Below are 19,029 nucleotides of genomic sequence, written 5' to 3' on the forward strand. Positions count from 1 at the left end.
CGATCCCTGATTCAGACAACCTACCGGAAGTGCAAGCCCTGCTTGCAATGGAATCCTTTTTGAATGTAGGACCCTTCCACCGCTAGGAGCGGATGGCCTCGGCTCAAAGTCACAACTTCAAGAAACGTACAAACGATAAACCCGAAATTCCAAGAATACTACAATGGAACGCTTTCAGCCTAAATCCCCGCCTTCCAGATCTTCAGAGATATCTACTCTCCACTAGGATTGATATACTGGCGATTCAGGAACCTAACAACGATTCATCCAACTGCCGCCTGTCGCCCTACGTAGCCTATTACAGTTCTACAAAAAGGAAGGACTGGAAGCCACGATCTGTAGTCTTTGTTCGCGCCGGCCTTCCTTAATCGCCAGTAGACCTATCTTCAGTTTCGAAGAGTAGTGCTGAATATGCTGCTCTATCTGTTAGATACAAAAACGTGGACTTCACGGTCGTTTCAGTGTATGTCCCGCCAAATTGCAAATGGGATGTCGGAGAGCTTTCCGATGTGAAGCAGAGAAGCAGAGGCCATCTTATACTCTGTAGAGATTTCAACGCCCACAACAAGATATGGGGTGACCGCAAAAATACAAGAAGAGGATTTGATCTTGATAGTATGACATCTTCACTTCATTTAGAGGCCCTTAATGACGGTGCGGAAACGTTCATCAGACCTGGAGTTGGCCGCAGTGTATTAGACCTGACGTTCCTGTCCCCGGATATATTCGCAGATTGGAATGTGCTAGCCGATTCCTGGGGCAGTGATCATATACCGATCATGATTACCAGCAAGTTTGCCAAAAAGACAAACAAAACTTACAGAGAGGTTCGAGTTACCAACTGGGATGTATTCCGATCTCACATGGACTTTGCTCTAGCTGGCAGCACGACAGAAGACACAACAGCCATGATTGCACGAGTCATTCAGCTGTCAACAAAGACCATTAGAGTACCATACACCCGGCCTGTTCCCGACCTCATGTACCTAAACCTAAGAGCTGCTCGACGCCGCGCGCAGCGACGAGCTCGAAAAACATGATCTGGATGATTGGAATGAACATCGCAAGATTGATGCCAAATTTCGCCGATATACTAAGCGCCTCCAACGCCTACAGTGGAACCAACTATGTGAGTCGTTTGGTTCCTCATCGGGTATTTCGAGAGCATGGAGGATCGTCAGAGTCTTGAAAGATAAAAAATGAAAGCCGCTTACAACTCCCTGTAACGCCGAATTAGAGCGCAGCTCTTGAGGAGGAGGAGGGAAGGGCACTGGGGGGGGGGGTTAAACTAACCAGGGGGGGGTCACGTTACCTTGGGGGTCACGTGACCCCCAATGCCGATGATGTCATCACTGACGTCACTGATGACGTCATCAGTGACGATGACGATGCGGGTACCGATGACGTCATTAGTGACGTCACTTATGACTTCACCAGTGATGATGACGATGACGATGCGAATGTCGGTGACGTCATCAGTGACGTCGCTGATGACGTCATCAGTGATGATGACGATGACGATGCGGATGCCGGTGACGACATCAGTGACGTCACTGATGACGTCATCAGTGATGATGACGATGACAATGCGGATGTCGGTGACGTCATCAGTGATGATGACGATGACGATGTGGATGCCGGTGACGTCATCAGTGACGATGACGATGTGGATGCCGGTGACGTCATCAGTGATGATGACGATGACGATGTGGATGCCGGTGACGTCATCAGTGATGATGACGATGACGATGCGGATGCCGGTGACGTCATCAGTGATGATGACGATGACGATGTGGATGCCGGTGACGTCATCAGTGATGATGACGATGACGATGTGGATGCCGGTGACGTCATCAGTGATGATGACGATGACGATGCGGATGCCGGTGACGTCATCAGTGATGACGATGACGATGTGGATGCCGGTGACGTCATCAGTGATGATGACGATGACGATGTGGATGCCGGTGACGTCATCAGTGATGATGACGATGACGATGTGGATGCCGGTGACGTCATCAGTGACGATGACGTCATCGGGGGGTCACGCGACATCGGCGGGGGTCACGTGACCTCGAGGAGGGGGCCACGTGACTTCGGGGGGTCACGTGACCCCCCACGAGGTCACGTGACCTTGGTGGGGGGCTCGCGCGGTGCATTATGGGACATTTCCCATGATGCACCGCGCGGTTACGCCGACGCCGACGGCGACGGCGACGGCGACGCCGACGGCGACGCCGCTCAAGCCGGAAACGGGCCCCTAAGAGCTGCGCTCTAAAAGCAAGCCGAGCATCCCGTTGCAGGATTAGCGCTAGCCCTAGGCCGCACTACTCAAGAAACCGCGGAGCTTCTTGCTGATGCGTTCGCTGCCCCAATTCCGCCACCACAGGGATACAGGGACAAGCCTCCAGTTCCATTGAAAACAAATCCTTGCTCAGAAATGGACGCTGACGTCACCATCACTGAACTTGATGTTGCCCTTCGACGCTCGCGCCGTCGAACCGCTCCGGGACCGGACGGCGTAACGTTTCAAGCACTGAGAAATCTTTCTTTCCCGCATAGAGAGGCCTTACTGGAGTCTATCAACAACATATGGAGAACGGCAAAAATCCCTGCAGCATGGTTCACCTCTGTAGTGGTTCCTATCAGAAAGCAAGGAAAACCCGGTGATCGGATCGAATCCTACCGGCCAATTTCTCTGACCAGTTGTGTCGGGAAATTAATGGAAAGACTAGTACTTTCAAGACTTACGTGGCTTCTTGAATCCAAAGGTGCACTGCCAGATCAACTCTGCCGATTCCGACGAAGGAGGTGCACCTTTGACGCCATTGCTGATCTCGTATCGAGCCTTGAAAATGCACGTTCAACTCACCAAACAGTCTACTGCATATTTTTGGACATATGCAAAGCTTTCGATGCCCTGCCACACCATACTATTCTGCGTCAACTTACACGGTACGGAATTGGTGGAAGAACATATGACTATATCGCCGCGTTCCTCACTGGCGGCAGCCTAACAGTAAGAGCTGCCGAATGTCTTAGCACTCGTCGGTCGGTGACCCAAGGCGTTCCCCAAGGAAGTGTACTGAGCCCGTTTCTGTTTAACCTTACCATGGCAGAACTTCCGCTATGCATAAACTCTACAGAAACGTCCAGTACAACAGTTCACCTGACGATGTACGCCGATGATGTGGCAATTTGGTGTGTCCGTCCATCCAGACTGTCAAGGGCCATCGGCAAAAGGCTTCAGAAAGTTCTTGACAGCACGACTTCTACTCTAGAAGAGCTAGGACTTACTTTATCTACAAGCAAAACAGCCTTCCTCTGTTACCGCCCTGGTCGACATCCAAACCGCAAAGTTGCAAATACGCCAGCCATCAAAGGAATACCGATCCAGAGAGTCTCAACGTACCGATACTTGGGGATGGAAATAGATGACCACGTTACATGGAGACCCGAGATAAAATGACTTGTAACGCAGTGCACTAAATTATTAACTGTGCTCCGCCACTTCCATCGCCAGAAATCTGGACTGCCTCCTCAGGGGCTTCTGATTCTCTATCGTGGCCTTATCCTCTCAAGAATGTTATACAGCCTACCTCTCATCACAATCAGGGCTCATCAAATGACCACACTCGAACGTTTTCACCGTGTTGCCCTCCGTCAGTGCCTTGGACTGCCACGCTTCGCGGGCAATACGGCGACACTCGTAGAGGCCAAGGATCAAACAGTAGCTATGCACATAAGAATAAGAGCAATGAATCATATCACTCGTATGTATGGAGCACGATCTGCGACATCACTGCTGTCCAACATTGAAGAGCGTTTTGATTCACAGATAGGTCGATGTGTACAAGAATTTAATTTACAAATTGAATCTCCTAATAGCCATTACTTTCCTCTGGCACCTTTCATAACCCAACCGCCGTACATTGTAGAAGAAACGCTTCCCTATTTCCCGAAGAAGAATTCTATCGCAGCCACTGTCGGAAGGTCGCTTGCAGCTGACCAACTGACAAGCACGTACAATGGTTGGCTCCAAGTGTATACTGACGGGTCAACGAATCCCACAACTGCAACATTTACAGCGGCATTCGTCATTCCCGATGCCGGAATCGAAGCATCACACCGCCTCAACTTCGCAACCACGTCAACGACAGCGGAGCTGGCTGCACTAGCAGCGGCATTAGATGCGCTTCACAACCTCAATCCTTGCAAGACTGTTATTCTCTCCGACTTTCGAAGTGCGTTATCCAATTTGGAAGCTTCAGACCAAGCTCCTTTTCTGGCCCACTGCGTGGCCGACAAGGCCCGAAAACTTTGCATGCGAGGGTGGCAGTTGGCTTTTCAATGGATTCCATCACATATGGGTATCTCCGGCAACGAGCGCGCCGATGCCCTTGCTTCAAAGGCACACAAGGAAGAAGAGCCCAGTCTTTTCATCCCACGTTATTGCGAAGCGCGGACTGTGCAAATTAATTACCACAATGCGTCACCCCCATACAAAAGTTGCAATCGGGAATCCTCCTCCATCGCTCCCCGAGTCAAAACTAACCAGATCAGATTCCACGCTACTCCATCGCCTTCGTGCAAACTGCGCCTACACATCAACGACACTTCACAAGATCTCCAGGTCTAGTACACCCAACTGTGCCAAATGCAATGTCCCAGAGGACCTTGACCACGTCCTCCTAAATTGCTCTCAATACGATCAAGCTCGACGGTCTTTTTTTACCACCATCCTAAGTGCCAGCACAACTGTGACTCAAAAGAACGAAATCCTTTTTCCTACCGGAGGTCGACGAAGAAGAGAACTTGTTTATAAATCTCTTCTTGAGTACCTCAAAGCCACTGGACTCGCAACGCGCCTCTAGCCCACCGGCCCGCCACCTAGACCAGCCACGCCTTCTCGTCTCAACTGACATTGACTAATTTGTGATCTCCATACCAGAAGACAGTTCTGCAGTGTCCCCTCTACCTCAAGAAAATAGCCTCCTGATTCGACCCTACTCATCCAGATATTGGTGACCAAATCACCCCCAACCCCTCTTCTCTTCTTTTCTCACCCTCTTTCCCCGCCTGTGCGAGTCTTGCCCCTGCCCAAGGAGGCTAACATTACGTGCAGGCATCCCCTCTTCGCGTGTGTAACAACACTCAACAACACCGTGTTAGACAAAAGCGTAAACCAGCTAAGAAGGTAAATTTTAGAAGCCGAGAACATTATACGACGGAGGACAAAACTGTTGGAACGCCGTGTATAAGACTAAAAAAATCTATATATTTTGATTATTTAGCCGGAAGTTTTTTCAGGCTTTTTCATTTTTAGTGTTTTCCCCTTCTTCTAATTGAAAATCGTCTTATATAGAAGTAGAAAAAGAAGTTTATTACGCAGAGTTGTTAGTGAGCGCTCTGTGAGTGTTTTGTGCGTTTGGAAACTTGAGCGACAGTTTTTCGAGTGCGCTGTAACATCGACCATCCTCTCAAATCGCATACCTACTAAAAGTGTTAATCATGTTTTTTGTTTATTTCGCGAGCTTGCAATTAGTCAGTTTCAACAGGCGTCCATCTCCACTGTATATCAGAAACTTAAAGCAGCAATGCAACAATTTTTGTAATTTGCGCAAATACCGCTTAAAACGGATCCCTAACGTTAATGACCTATGAAACACGCGTTCGTTTTTCACCCCACGCAATAGAAGTCCCAGAAAAAAATTAAAGAAAAACGAGCCGCGTTCACCCCCTCAACTCGCCGCTAGAACAAGCGGCCACGTGATCTGGAGCCGATTATAGGCCGCCAGTGTTGATCATAGCAACGCGCTGGGATTGGCAAAGCGCAGGACACGCGCTGAGTTCCAGACATTGTTATGGCTCGGCTGTCGTCGTCGTTGGAGCGATTGGACACGGGTCACTACCCGAATGCTTCTCGAGCTAGCAATTACCACGAGCCCAAGTCGAGTGCCCACACAATGCTCGGGTCCAATCTATGAACCGCATTCAAATATCGTCACTTGGGTGTACTGCGATCCCCACGTTACGTCATCAAATTTTGCAAAGGAGAGATTGAATGAAAATGATCGCTTTTGTCCTTGAAATTACACCGCAACAAAGGAGTTTCTTGGCCAGTGGCGTTGCGTGTGAGTATCCTTGAGTCCCAGGTGTGCCAGTAAGCTCGTGTCAAGTTAAAAACATTCCAATTGAATATTGTTGCACCGCTCCTTTGAAGTGTAGCATGACTGCTAGCCTGTTTTTTTTTTTTTTTTTTTTTTTGTTTGTTTGTTTTTTTTTTGCTTTCTTTTACGGCCATAACACATTAATTACACATCACCGAACGCCGGTACGGTTCTTATCCACATCAAAACGGGCAGAGGCGGGTCAAAACCCCAAAGAACCCCGAGAAACCTCAGGAAATCTCAGGAAGCTCAGCTGAAATATAAGTAACTGTAGTTCGCTGACCTTCATGACAGCGGCATCTTCGGCATTGGTGCTGAAAAGCAACGTTAGCGAAGCGATCTTTGTTATTAATTTTGAGAAAGGCGTATACAAAGAGTTGAAAGAAAAATTGTTAATGGATCAGAGCTGAAAATATCTTGCAGTTGTTAAAGGAGTAGTTATGCGCATGCTTAATGAAAATAAATTATGTCCTTTATAGGCAAAACTTAAAGAAAGTGCAACAGTGATCAATATACTGTAATATTTATGTATATCACGCACCACCAATCCTGGTTTTGGTTTGACTTCATTTATGGATAAAACATTGTTCTGACACCTGGCTAAGTTGAACCATCCCAATATAGTTTAGTCAGATGGGGATCGCAAACTGCCATTAGCAAAGCTGCAGTTGAAACTGCTAATGTAATCTGGCTATAAAAGGACTTACCACTAGAAACAATAGAATAGAGCCTATAGACACCTCGAAGAGTTTTACCTAGACTGGGCACTCAAACGAACTCACTCAACAGCAGGTTTTGAACCATGCGTCGTCGACACGTCGATCCAGTTGGGTAGATGATGTCGTTCGCTGTAGGTCACTCAGCAAGCACTTCGTCCAAAGCAGACGACTATTCCCAAGTGCTACTCTTGATTTCTATCGCTTATGAACCTTACTTTGGGCTAGAATAGGAAGGCCAATCACCCGCTTCTCTCAGCGGCATTGTTTTCCGTCCTCCAGAAAGGTACGCAACAGAGCAAGACGCCATCACCTGAGCTTCCTGACGCTGTGTCCACAGCTAAAGAAGTTGCATTATTGAATCGCAATAATCATCCATCACACCCTCTCAGCAGCACTAAAATGCAGCACCCACAGGAAAATCAGAAAATGGAGTGCGAATCCTCTAAGTTCAGCTTATTGAGTGACTCTAAGCAAACTGTTGCGTCCAATTCATCATAATGTAGTCATAAGCTTTAATTTCCATATCAGGATTCGTTGGGCTACTATCTTCTACCTCGTCTTCTTTCCTGTTTTAGTGTTCCGCGATCCGGCAGATTGCCTTCGCTCAATGGACGCCATTTGCCAAATAGAGGTCTTTGCGTGATAACGTTTGTTCAGTCGTCCAGTACCTGAACACAGCACTAACATAACAGGATCTACGGTAAGAAGAAAGTGAGTGCTATGAAGAGTTGTCTGGTTTCATCTTCGGGCACTTTACCACAGCTTGAAGATTAGAATGAAAGATAAAACGCCGATAAAACCAGCACACAATTCCTGACAGGAAAATTTCGAAGTGGTGCATCAAGGCTTTATTAAATTATGGAAGGTACGAAGTCTTTTTCAGACGTTATTAAACGAAATAGGTATAAACATACTAAGAAATACATTCCTGGTTGACGCGACGTTTGGCGTGAAGTCCAGACAATTCAGCGGTTTGCATTGAGCAACCCACCGCAGCTTACATGAGAAAGAAATAACCACAAAAATACATTCGCACATAAAAGGTGAAACATAAATGCTAACGTCATTACATTTACCTCGGAAGAGCTAACGCCAAAACTTGCAGCCATGACAGCGTAGCAGAATGAGTGTTTAGGAAGCTGTCGCGTTAGTTTCCCCATCTGTGGAGGTCACTATTTTGAACAGATCACTCCTCTCCTGTTTGCTCCTGGGCATCTGATACCTCATCAAATCCACATAATCTAAGTCCACGTCAGCAAGCACGAGCTCCTCACCAGAGGCCGCCGACCGTATCACTTTGCCGGACGGATTGACCAACATGCTGTAACGCCAATTGAAGTAAGGTGCTGCTTCATCTCTCACCGGCGACACCGAAGCAAAGTACACCTGGCTTTCCACCGCCCTAGACCTGGAAAATAGTTCCCAGTAAGGCGGACCAGTAACCATGTTGAATGCTCCTGGAAACACCAGCAACTTGCAACCAACCTGCCTATACATTAGCACGAAGGGCGAGAACGCCATGTCGTAACAAATTCTGACTCCCACTTTACAGAACGGAGTGTCAAAGGTGGTCACTTTGTGTCCATCTGTTAACAACTGAGACTCATTAAAGATTATTTTGCCAGGGATGTTGACGCTAAAAAGGTGAACCTTGCGGTGCTTGGCCAGCATCGAACCGTCTGGTCCGTAGACCAGGCAGGTGTTGTAGAGTTTTTCATCTTCACTCTCCGACATGGATCCTCCAACGAGGTAGACCTGGTTTTCCTTAGCGCTGCGGGATAACCTCTCGCTGGTTTCACCGGGAATTTTCTCCGCGTACCGCAGGAAGTACTTCGGCTCGTACGGGAAGGTGAAACATTCTGGCAGGCAGAGTACCTGGGCTCCCGTAGAAGCCGCCTTCTTGATTAACCCGCTTGCTCTGTCGAGGTTTTTTTTTTTTTTTTGTGACTCACCGCGATCTGAAGCAGGGCCATGCGAAACTTGCCAGTCGACATGCTTAGGACTCCGGGATAGCGAATGCTTCGTTTCAAGGTTTCAGGTAAGGGCGGAGCACAACCGCAGAGCAACCGGCAAGCGATATGGCACAACGCTAGCACGCCGCTGATGTCTAACAAGCCTTCCTAGAGCGTGTTTCACGTGCAGCGATTTTGGCCATAAAGCGGCGCGATTTCTGCCGTCGCGGCGCTCGTGCCGCTCAACCGCTGGCGCTGGCCAGAGCGCCGCGACGGCAGAAATCGCGCCGCTCTAGGGCCAAAACCGCTGCATGGGAACCAGATTTAACACCGGTGAAACAGCGGTCGTTATTAATCTGTTTTTACACTCTGGTGAACCATGTGCGCGAGCGAGTGATCACGCGACATCATAACATAATGAAAGGAGGTATAGCAATGAAGCCATTTCATGGCCCTGACGGGAACTGCAGTTGTGCGGCCGTGTAGTAAACAGGAATCCGCTGTAGACCACAGTATGCATTTGAAACCATGGAGGACAGCGACACAAGGCTCGTCCATAATATTGTTTTCTGTCGAAGGCGCATAGGCAGGATTCTTCGTTTTCGAGTTTTATTTTTGTCAACGACAATTTTAACGTACGCTAAGTTTTATCCTGTTCCAGTGGTTGTGTCCCCATTATCCTCCGTTTTCTCTCGTTGGGCTGCCCTTACTCTTCTCCAGTTCAGGTGTTCAAAGCTCCCAAAGTCGTCTTTGGGTTTTGCTCATTTCCTCGTTAGGGCCATTAGGCTTAACCCTGATTTTTTTGTGTGTGCTGTTCTGTTTACGATTGTAGTCACGGATAAAGGCGACGAGACCATAAATATTGAACTGCAAATAAAAGGTTTAATGGGAGAACTAGAGCAAAAAAAATATAAAGAACGCGCGTCAAGACAGCTGAATATTGGGCGGCGATTTATCGGCGTAACAGCAAGCGAGAGCGAGACTGATTCAACAAAGTCCCGCGCAGCTCCTTATCTACCGCTTTCAGGCATGCCCTTGTAATAAATCATAGCGCAATACGCCCATTTATCTGGTCACTTCGATGTGCCCATGAAACAATGTGAACTGCCAGTAGGTATTGTGTAAAATTACAGTAGCTCTAAGTGCTTGTCATGCAGTGGCAAACAAAAGCAGGGTTATAATATGTTATGTATATTAGTACTCTCAATGACTGGTAGGATGTTTGAACACTCTTAATCACTTTCTGTAAACTGAATTCGGCATCACCATTGTACTTATGTTTAATGCTTTCATCTTGGCTTACTCAAACATTAGATAGAAGAGGGGCACCATATGTCGGGTCTCAAACACGCGGCCCGCTTGGCGTTTGCTAGCGGTCCGCGCAGTCAGGCATAAGTGTAAACAAGAATTGTATTAAGGGTATCACCAGCACTTTTTTATGGATTTCGGTTGTGGAAAACGGTGATGTGATGACGGTATGTTTCATGAGCCCAATACTTATCAAAATCAGGCGCTGGACGTAAAAAGCTTTCAAATGGCGATGACAAACCCTCTTATATCGAACTCGCAAAAAACTGTCCACCAGTTCCATGTAGCGGGTAATTCTACTCGAAAGTTTAAATGAATCTGACAACAAACAAACACAACATATTTCGAAAAGTTGTTTACTCTCGAAGGAACGTCTGTACGTCATAGGGGACACTCCACGTGGCTATTCAGTGGCCGCTTCTTCGTTTTTCAAGGTCTCATCGGATCATGCTCTCCTCACTTCCGGGCGGTCGACGCGGTTACCCCAAAAAAAAAAAAAAAGACAGCTTTCTCTGCAAGCTGGCTTTCCCCCAATGGGAGTCACGCTTGGGGGAAAGCCAGCTTGCAGAGCTTAACGGCGTTCGTGGCAGTTCGATCTATCGGGAGACGCTGCAATTTTCGTCCAATGTCTCCGCATTTTTCACTATACATTTTTCTTGCAGCTACTAGTATGTTCACAAAGCGTTTGATACAAGGGAAAGTTCGATATAATCGGGTTTGGCATCGTGCAGAACGCGCCATTCTAATTCGAATATAATTTTCAAAAAAGAGGGGCCAGAGTTACGTGGATGCTTTTTCACTCTGTATTTGTGGAGCTTGGCGGACATAGATATGGGGATAACCGTCACAATATGTTGACTAATTAACCAAGATTTGTTAATTAACTTTTTTAATCATTAATTTTATAGGGCATGTCACAATTGCAATTATCAAGTGCGTCATTATTAAAGGCAAGTCCAAATGAAATTGTTCATGAAAGTGATATGGCATGTGATTTTAATGAACACTTGTTTAAGCCTTGCGTCTACAGGTTGTGCTCCTTTAAATATGTCGTTATTGCATATTTTCAGAAGGCCTAGTGATGAAGCTCCGTGACCAAAAACATCATGTGGATGTCATTGCTGTAATGTCGACGACAGCAAAAGTGAACCACATACTGGGAGAAAAAATAGACGACCGGCAAAAGCAAGAGAAATAAAGAGCCAAGCAGTAAATAAAGATAGAGCCAGCCGGTTCTTGGCAATGGTCTGCAGTGAAATACGGTGTCAAGCATGCATTTCCCCACAGGTTCCTACACAGATTGCCCAGAGAGCGTGGGGTTATGAAACCCTATGGGTTACCCACACGGCTTCCACGGGAATTTGGTCCTACACAGCTCCTAAAGAATCTCTGCAGAACCCACACAGCTCTCGTAGACCCACACAGACTATGCGGGGACCCATGGTGACCTATGCACCCACACAAACTCTGTGGCGACCCACACACCCAAACAAACTGTGCAGGGACCCATATGGACCCGAACGCCCACACAATTCCTGTGGGACCCACACGGTTTCATAACCCCATGGGTCTGCGTGTTTTTGGAGCGGGGTAATCATCAAAGGGGCTTGGTCACATGCGTGAGTGAACAAAATGACGAATTTCCGTAACGGTGATTGCGTCTTGGAGCCTTTTTTTATTATTTCTTGTGGCGCAGCAACACAATATACAGTCAGCGAACTTTGTTTGCGTCCCACACAAAAGCACACGCGGCAGTAAAGCAATTTCTTTCTATGCAATCAAAACAAGCCCTTTTTCCCCTCATTTTGACAACTTCGTTTTTGTTTCCGACAAGCTTGGCGCCTTCGGTCCCTGACTTACTCAAACTGAAGATGTGATCAGTTCCTTCTAGCAGCATTATCTTCACAGCGACTTCTGCCTTTTCGACGATAGTTTGGTTTCTAAAAGGTTCATAAGAGCGTTTTCCCACTATAGCAACAAACAAGAAACACGGCTCGCCGACATGCCAAATGCATCGTGCTTGAAAATGTTTTTCATGTGCCGGAACATCAACAACCAATCACAAAGGAGCATAATTGTGAACATGGGGTATAAGTGGTTTGGGTCATTAAAGGACTTATCCTGTGTTCTTGGCAAACAAATACAGGTGTTGGCCCCACTAGTGAGGCTGAACCATAACGCGCTCTATTAGGCTCACAACAAAATAACAGTTACTGCAGCGATCCTATACATATCATCACATTCTGTACAATGCAGTTATTGCAGGAAGGCCGGCGCGCATCCTTAGATAGCCCACTCGGTTCATGCCTACACGTAACAAGCAGAATTTGTTTTCTATGCCACGGGCTCACTCCTATGCTTCCACAACCTTTCATGCTACAGCATACTAAATAAAGCGACAGGAGCACTTCATTCACTTGACCTAGTGCGTATCACCACTGTCCTTTCAAAACACCTGAACAGAGTGGTTCTTGAAGTCGCTCACAACCACTTCGTTGTTGGCCGTCACAGCGATACTCGAGATCCAGCTGAACTGGCCGTTGCTGGAGCCCTTGTTTCCGAAGGTCCTCACGTGGCGACCGTCGGGTCTGCAAATCTGTACCCGTCCGTTGCCGCTGTCGCCGACCAGAATAAAGCCGCGGCTGTCCACGGCTACGCACTCGGGGTGGACAAATTGTCCCTTGAGGGCGCCCTTCTGGCCGAAGGTGAAGAGGTGCTCACCGTCCGTCGAGAAGACGTGGATGCGGTGGCTGCCAAAGTCACACACGACTACCCGCTGGGCGTCTTGGGTGACTGCAATGCCCGTAGGTTCCTGGAACATGCTCCGTGAACGGTTGAAGGCGTTTTCTGGTTGCACGTGAGTTCCGATCTCGTGCAAGAAGATGCCGTCGTGGTCCAGTACCTGCATGGTAACGAGCCCGGTATAGAGATCACTTGCGTTTCTCCAGTGAGCCTCTCTCACAACTTCCTTTTCATTTACCGAACGCCAAAAACTACCTGACTCTTGTAATGCCAAGGATGTCCTGTTTATCTTCTAAAAAAATTGTAGAGCCAATCCACTTCCCATGAAGATGGAAGAACAGCGAAGCTGTTATTTTTCCGACAACTTTACGAACCCTTTAAGACAACTACACGACATCTATACGATTTACATATGATTCCAATGAAGACACGTACACAACTTCGTTGTTTAATTGTCTTTATTTATTTCTTTGTGACTAAAGTGATCATTGCCTTATGGTCATTTATGGGCAAGTTCTAAACTAAATGTTTCAAGGCACACCTCAAAAATAGTTTATTTTATTGAGCTTAAGTTTTTTTTTTTTTTTTTTTTTTTTTTATCAGCGTGGCAGAAGCGAAAGAAAAGAAGGTAAGGTCGGCGCGTTCTGCCCTCAGCCTCGTCACAGCCCACTCTTAGCTGAGATAAGTCGGTGACCATATATGATAATAAGGGATCAGGACCTCACTATCTTATAATGCGAAGAAAGGCAGACTCAAGCGGGTAGCCCCTCTTTTTATTTGTACTTGCCACGAACAATCGGAACGAAGGAGCGCCGTTTAAACGGGAGTTTTTTGTTAACATCCATGGACGCATTTGTTTTTTCCCGGTCGTAGCACGTAACAGCTTCGCTGTAAAAAGGCCTCACATATGAAGAGTTATTGGCAAGAAAGGTTTGTGGAATTACCATTCCTGAATAAAGTAATAAAAACGTCTACGCATAGGACTCCCGTACGCAATGAATGTACGATGATATCATGAAACTTCTGTTCTGAGAGCAGCTGAAAGCGTTGAGTTTACACAAGAAACTTCATTGAAGGCAATTTAGACTGCCATCATCGCCTCTGACTTCGGTAATAGAGAAAAACATTACATAGTGTTGCGAAGAAGTAAGACCGCTTATGGGAGAATATAAATTATATACAATGTAGCATACGAGCTAAGTCACATCTGCTTACAATCTAAGCTGCACACTCGCAGTACACGTCCTCCCATTATCGACCCACCACAAACCAGATTAAATACCTAAACTTCCTATAAATGATAATCAGAAGCTAATGATATAACTACTGGTCACGATGTGTTCCCAGTTACTAAAACGTGGTTGTTTGTAATATAAATAGAAACGTGGTTGTTTGTAATATAAATAAAAAGCATCGATCGCGGTAGTTCAGGCTCGGGATAGAGTGCTAGAAAACATGCGATCGGCAGGAGATAAGTAAAACAATGACACTATGCATGCAGTGCTCCTGTCTATTATTTGTGTCGTCTTTGTTTCGCGTTTGAACCAATATATATATATATATATATATATATATATATATACATATATATATATATATATATATATATATATATAATGTCGCTATGTTCAAGGGTTTAGCTACCCACAAAAAGACATGGTTGGTGTTTTATTACGTGAACGAAATAAGAAATGTCTCACTTGAATTCTATGGTTGCACGTGTCACACACGTAGATTCTACCCGTGTTGTCAATGCATATCGACTCCGGGCTTCTGAAGTGGCCCGCAGAACGCCCCTTCATGCCGATCTGCCGTTGAAAGTTGCCGTCCTTGTCGAACACGTGAATACAATGCTTCCACTTGTCCGTGATGAGAATCTCCTGGCCGACAGACGACAGAGCGATGCCAAATGGACACAGGAACTCGCCCTCCTGCTGGCCTCGACTGCCGAACGACCGCAGGAACTTTCCGGTAGTGGAGTCGAACGTGAGGACCTTGTGGTTGTCCATGGAAACCACGAAGATCTCTGAAGACCACGGGGACACTGCAACACCAGAAGGCCTCTGGACTAGTCCGCTCCCGAGTCGGGTTCTGGTCAGGAAGGACTTGGAGCGGTAGAGCCTCGATTGTGCGTCCGCTGATTGCTTCTGGACTTCCATTTGGTTTGGTGTTGTCGTTAGGGCCCCCGTTGGCGAGCCCGGAAGAGATGCGTTTGGAGAAGACTGGGTGGTGCAATCGGGGCTGCCTCTGGGTGAACTTGCAGTCTCCGTGTCCTCGTCGGCGGCGTCTGACCTGCACTCGATGGTCACACTGAAGGCATCCGGATCGAAGGTGATCTGGGTGTTTCCCACCGTCGTGCCCTCGGATAAAGCGTCACCAGCTTCTTGGTGCAGCTGCATGAAGACTCGGATCTGAGGGAGAAAAGGAACTTCATTTCCTATCTCATCTCGCAAGGATTAGGATTTTTATATTTAGTTACAAAAGGCCAGAAATAATTGTCACCCGGTGATTGAGAATTATATTATTATTGACCTCCATCAGAAACGCTGGAAAGGCAACGTTTAATCTATAGGTTACTATTTCATACCATCTTCCTTATAAAACTGCTCTGCCCACAACCGAACAGCATCGTTCGCCTTTAGCCGCGAACACGTCACTACTGGGTAACATCACATTAACAATTCTTTTTTTTTTCCACTAGTAAAAGTTTTTTTATAACATCAATGCAGCGCTTCAAAAGAAACGAGTCTGGTGACTGGGAATCTCTTTCAAAAATAGCAGAGAGTCTAGCTTGTGCTGAGGACAAAAAACACTAGATCGCCGGAACATGAGTTTGATTAAAAACGAATAACTACAGATTAAATAAAAAAGGCTATGGGGAGTATTCACTGGACGCCATACTTGTGGGTGCTGTTTAGAGCGCATGCTCAGAACGAGTTAACATTAATAGGCTGCTAAGACCGGCAACCTTGAGGGTGCGGCATGCGCGTTACAAAAGAACTGTGGAAGCTCGCCATCAGCACGCGCTCAGCATTCGCGCACACAGCTATGGCCGCCAGTGAATAATCCCTATTGGCGACGAGCGCGACCGAAAGCGTCGCTGTGGTCGGCCTTCCACGATTGGCCGAACGCTGACTTATGACGTCGGAAAGGGTATATCATCGACGGAAATAAGAGGAATGAAAGAACTTTAATTTTGACGGTGTTGGCAGTGTTTCTTTAAGAGCGCAATGATTTCAAGCTTCCACCATGCTATTTACAAACACCATCGAACTTGTTGTTTGCAAGGTAATGACTTCACAAGGGGGAACCGTTGGAGGGCGCCACCATAACTTCTCGCCGCTAATTGGCGACGAGCGCGACCGAAAGCGTCGTTGTGGTCGGCCTTCCGCGATTGGCCGAACGCTGAGTTATGATGTCGGAAAGGGTATATCATCGACGGAAATAAGAGGAATGAAAGAATTTTAATTTTGACGGTGTTGGAAGTGTTCCTTTGAAAGCGCATTGATTTCAAGCTTCCACCATGCTATTTACAAACACCATCGAACTTGTTGTTTGCAAGGTAATGACGTCACAAAGGGGAACCGTAGGAGGGCGCCACCATAACTTCTCGCCGCTAATACTCGGAGGCTTTTTTGTAGCACTTCCTAGAAAAGGAGAAGGCTGCGCGCGCAGTTTTATTCGGCGCTCAAGGTAGGCGGAGGCACGCTTTAACGTATCTTTGACTGCAGGAGGTTGCTCCTGGCTACCGCAGGAGGTTGTTCCTGGCTATAGTTAGTTTAGTTGGTTTCTCAAAACAATAGTTTTACGTCAAAAAGCACGGAAAAGACGAAGACACCTCTTATGCCATTTCCTGCTTACATCTGCCTTCCACTTTTCTGTATATATATATATAAATATATATTCTTTTTCCTGTGTGGGGGTTGCTGCTGTTGCTGGCAAGTGGCAAAAGATTTGTTCGTTAGCTATTGCAAACATTAATATATTATACTGTCGAGTCATTGGAATGAAAGCAAATCGTATAGCTGAGGGCGAAGCTCCTCTTGAGCAGATATCTACCGTACACCAAATGTAAGGCGACCCCAGTCCTAGCAATTCATTACAAATATTTTTGTGAAATTTGAGCGGATACACTTCTATTGGCAAGTACAACCTATGCAGGGATATTTAGCAGAATACTTCTCATATTGAAGTCCTTTCGGTGCATAAGCCAATATATCTTGTCATCTTATAGTTTTGACTCTCCTCTCTAAAGCCCTAACGATCTGCACTCTCCACGTGTTCAGTCAGCTAGCCTATGCGATATCATGCTAGAATTTTAAAGGGTTGACGCGTGCAGTAGGGGGTCTTAATATTTGTTTGCCTTTCCTCATAGAGACGTTCTTGAAACATCTTATCAAGTGCGCACTTTACGCCTACCTTTTCACTTGGGTCCTGGATGTGGTCAAAGCCCTTAGCGGCGAAAGCCCGGGAGCTGATCACGGCGCCTTGCACCTTTTGGACGACTTCCTTATAGCCGGCTTCCTCGGCCACCTTGGCAGCCTCCATGCGCGAGTACAGTTGACTTTCGGAATCTCTGATCCAGCGAACGCGCCTCCCAGCCTCTGCTTTCAGCTTCGCCTGCAGCTCGCTGTGGCTCGCCTGGAAGGACATTCACAAACACAAACCAAAAAGGCACCAAAAAGCGTGAATAACTAAACAATGTAGACACGCTTCGTGATTATTTGAAGGTTACAGCGCTCTGCTGTCATTTAATAAAACATCGAATTTAACGAGAATATTTTAACTCCGCTTTTGTCGTATGACTTTCGGCAGAAATAGGTAACGACACATACGGAAATTTAGGAACGTAGTGTGTTTTTTGTCTAGATATACACTGTAAAGAAAGCGATAAAATAAGTTACGCTGCGCAGTCTTCAATTCAATACTCTTCCGGTAAAATTTACTTCAATCTTACAGTTAACTCATGTCAAGCACGCTATCATAAGCAGACGTAAAACAAACGTCGGCACTAAACAAACCTCGAACTTCTGATAGCGGAGCCCAATCTTCTCCACAGTGGCCTCCAGCTGGTCAGCGATCTGGCCCAATTGCTTGGCCAGCTCCTCCACGTGTCTAGCCATGCAGAGCGGGCAATAGGACAACTTGCAGTGTTCGCAGAACACAGTGCAACTCACAGTCTGACAACTGCAGCACTGCAGCAGCTCGTCCATGGACGCATAGTCCGATTCGAGCAAGTCCAGAATATTCTGAAGATGGATGCTCGATGGGAACCCCGAAATCCCTTCCTTGGGCAGAGGCACCTCTGTCCGACACTTTGCGCAACGCAGCTTGCTCGTGTCCGCCTTCATCACACTGTTCTGGAGGCAAAGAAAGCAGAAGGCGTGCTGACAGGGAAGCATCTTGGGTCTGTGCAGCCTGTCCAGACAGATGGGACACTGGACCATCTCCTTGAGGCTCTCCGTTCCTTTGGAACTCAGGATGGTGATGGACTGGCGAGGCGTCTCTGCGTTGTTTCCGTTGCCCATGACCTCCGGAACGGCCTGTAGGATTCCAGTGTGCCCATTGGTTGCGACCGAATTCGAAGGCGAATGTGCGTTGAGGCTGGGATTCGAATACGAGATTGCGGGCGAGGAACTTAGAGTTTGGTGGTGTTGCGTTTGGTTTTGGACTTGGTGGGGCTGGGTTTGGGGTTGAGCGGGTACGGGACTGGGCTCGGGTGAGGACGTTGAGGTCAGGGGGCAAGAATGGTTTGCGGGGGCTGGAGCGGACATGGTAGACGGGGCCGGCAATGAGCAGGTCGGCGCTCCTGACGAGGACGGGTGGTTGAAATGGCTGCGGTAGTCGCTGGAGGCGGGGTTAGACGCCGTCGCCGTCGGTGAACGCACTTCCATTTTGGCGGGGAAGTGGACCAACTTGGGTTGCGGAATCCTGCGAACATTAAAAACGAAAAATTAAAATTAGCGATGGGGTACCTTGCAGGGTGTCGCAATAGAGCCTTTGCACAATCTCACAAAGCAGCACCAGCGGTCGCCATATTTAAGGAATCACTTCGAGCGTGAAGTGTGCGATTGAACGCTGACGCGGCGCTCGCGTGCAGAGCATGCTCAGAGTGCATGGTAAGAATTTGACGATTTC

The 19,029-nt window shown here is 47.2% G+C and overlaps 2 protein-coding genes across 2 annotated transcripts in view; both read right to left on the reverse strand.

The window, feature by feature from the left end:
• Positions 1-8,020: 8,020 nt before the first annotated feature.
• Positions 8,021-8,883, reverse strand: LOC115310119 (omega-amidase NIT2-like). The gene is made up of 2 exons (XM_040215017.1): positions 8,842-8,883; positions 8,021-8,725 (listed from the first exon to the last, which is right to left on the reverse strand). The coding sequence occupies exons 1-2, from the start codon at positions 8,881-8,883 to the stop codon at positions 8,021-8,023; spliced, it is 747 nt and encodes a 248-aa protein (XP_040070951.1).
• A 2,870-nt stretch (positions 8,884-11,753) lies between these two features.
• The window catches only part of LOC8053318 (E3 ubiquitin-protein ligase TRIM32), a 79,331-nt gene continuing 72,055 nt past the window's right edge, over positions 11,754-19,029 (reverse strand). Inside the window, exons 2-5 of the mRNA XM_029977570.4 lie at positions 17,913-18,822; positions 17,311-17,532; positions 14,592-15,302; positions 11,754-13,051 (exon numbers count right to left, since the gene is read on the reverse strand). Of these exons, the coding sequence (XP_029833430.2) occupies positions 12,596-13,051; positions 14,592-15,302; positions 17,311-17,532; positions 17,913-18,822 (2,299 nt within the window). The 3' untranslated portion in view covers positions 11,754-12,595. The remainder of the gene's footprint in view (positions 13,052-14,591; positions 15,303-17,310; positions 17,533-17,912; positions 18,823-19,029) is intronic.

The sequence above is a fragment of the Ixodes scapularis genome, unplaced genomic scaffold (genome assembly GCF_016920785.2).
Source record: "Ixodes scapularis isolate PalLabHiFi unplaced genomic scaffold, ASM1692078v2 PGA_scaffold5__190_contigs__length_132052651, whole genome shotgun sequence".
NCBI lineage: Eukaryota > Metazoa > Arthropoda > Arachnida > Ixodida > Ixodidae > Ixodes > Ixodes scapularis.

Bases quoted from the DNA above. Each gene is read 5' to 3' on its own strand.
- LOC115310119 (XM_040215017.1), bottom strand. From the start codon at position 8,883: ATGTCGACTGGCAAGTTTCGCATGGCCCTGCTTCAGATCGCG. The intron at 8,726-8,841 runs GTGAGTCACAAA...TTCCCGTACGAG, and splicing joins TGGCCCTGCTTCAGATCGCG to CCGAAGTACTTCCTGCGGTA.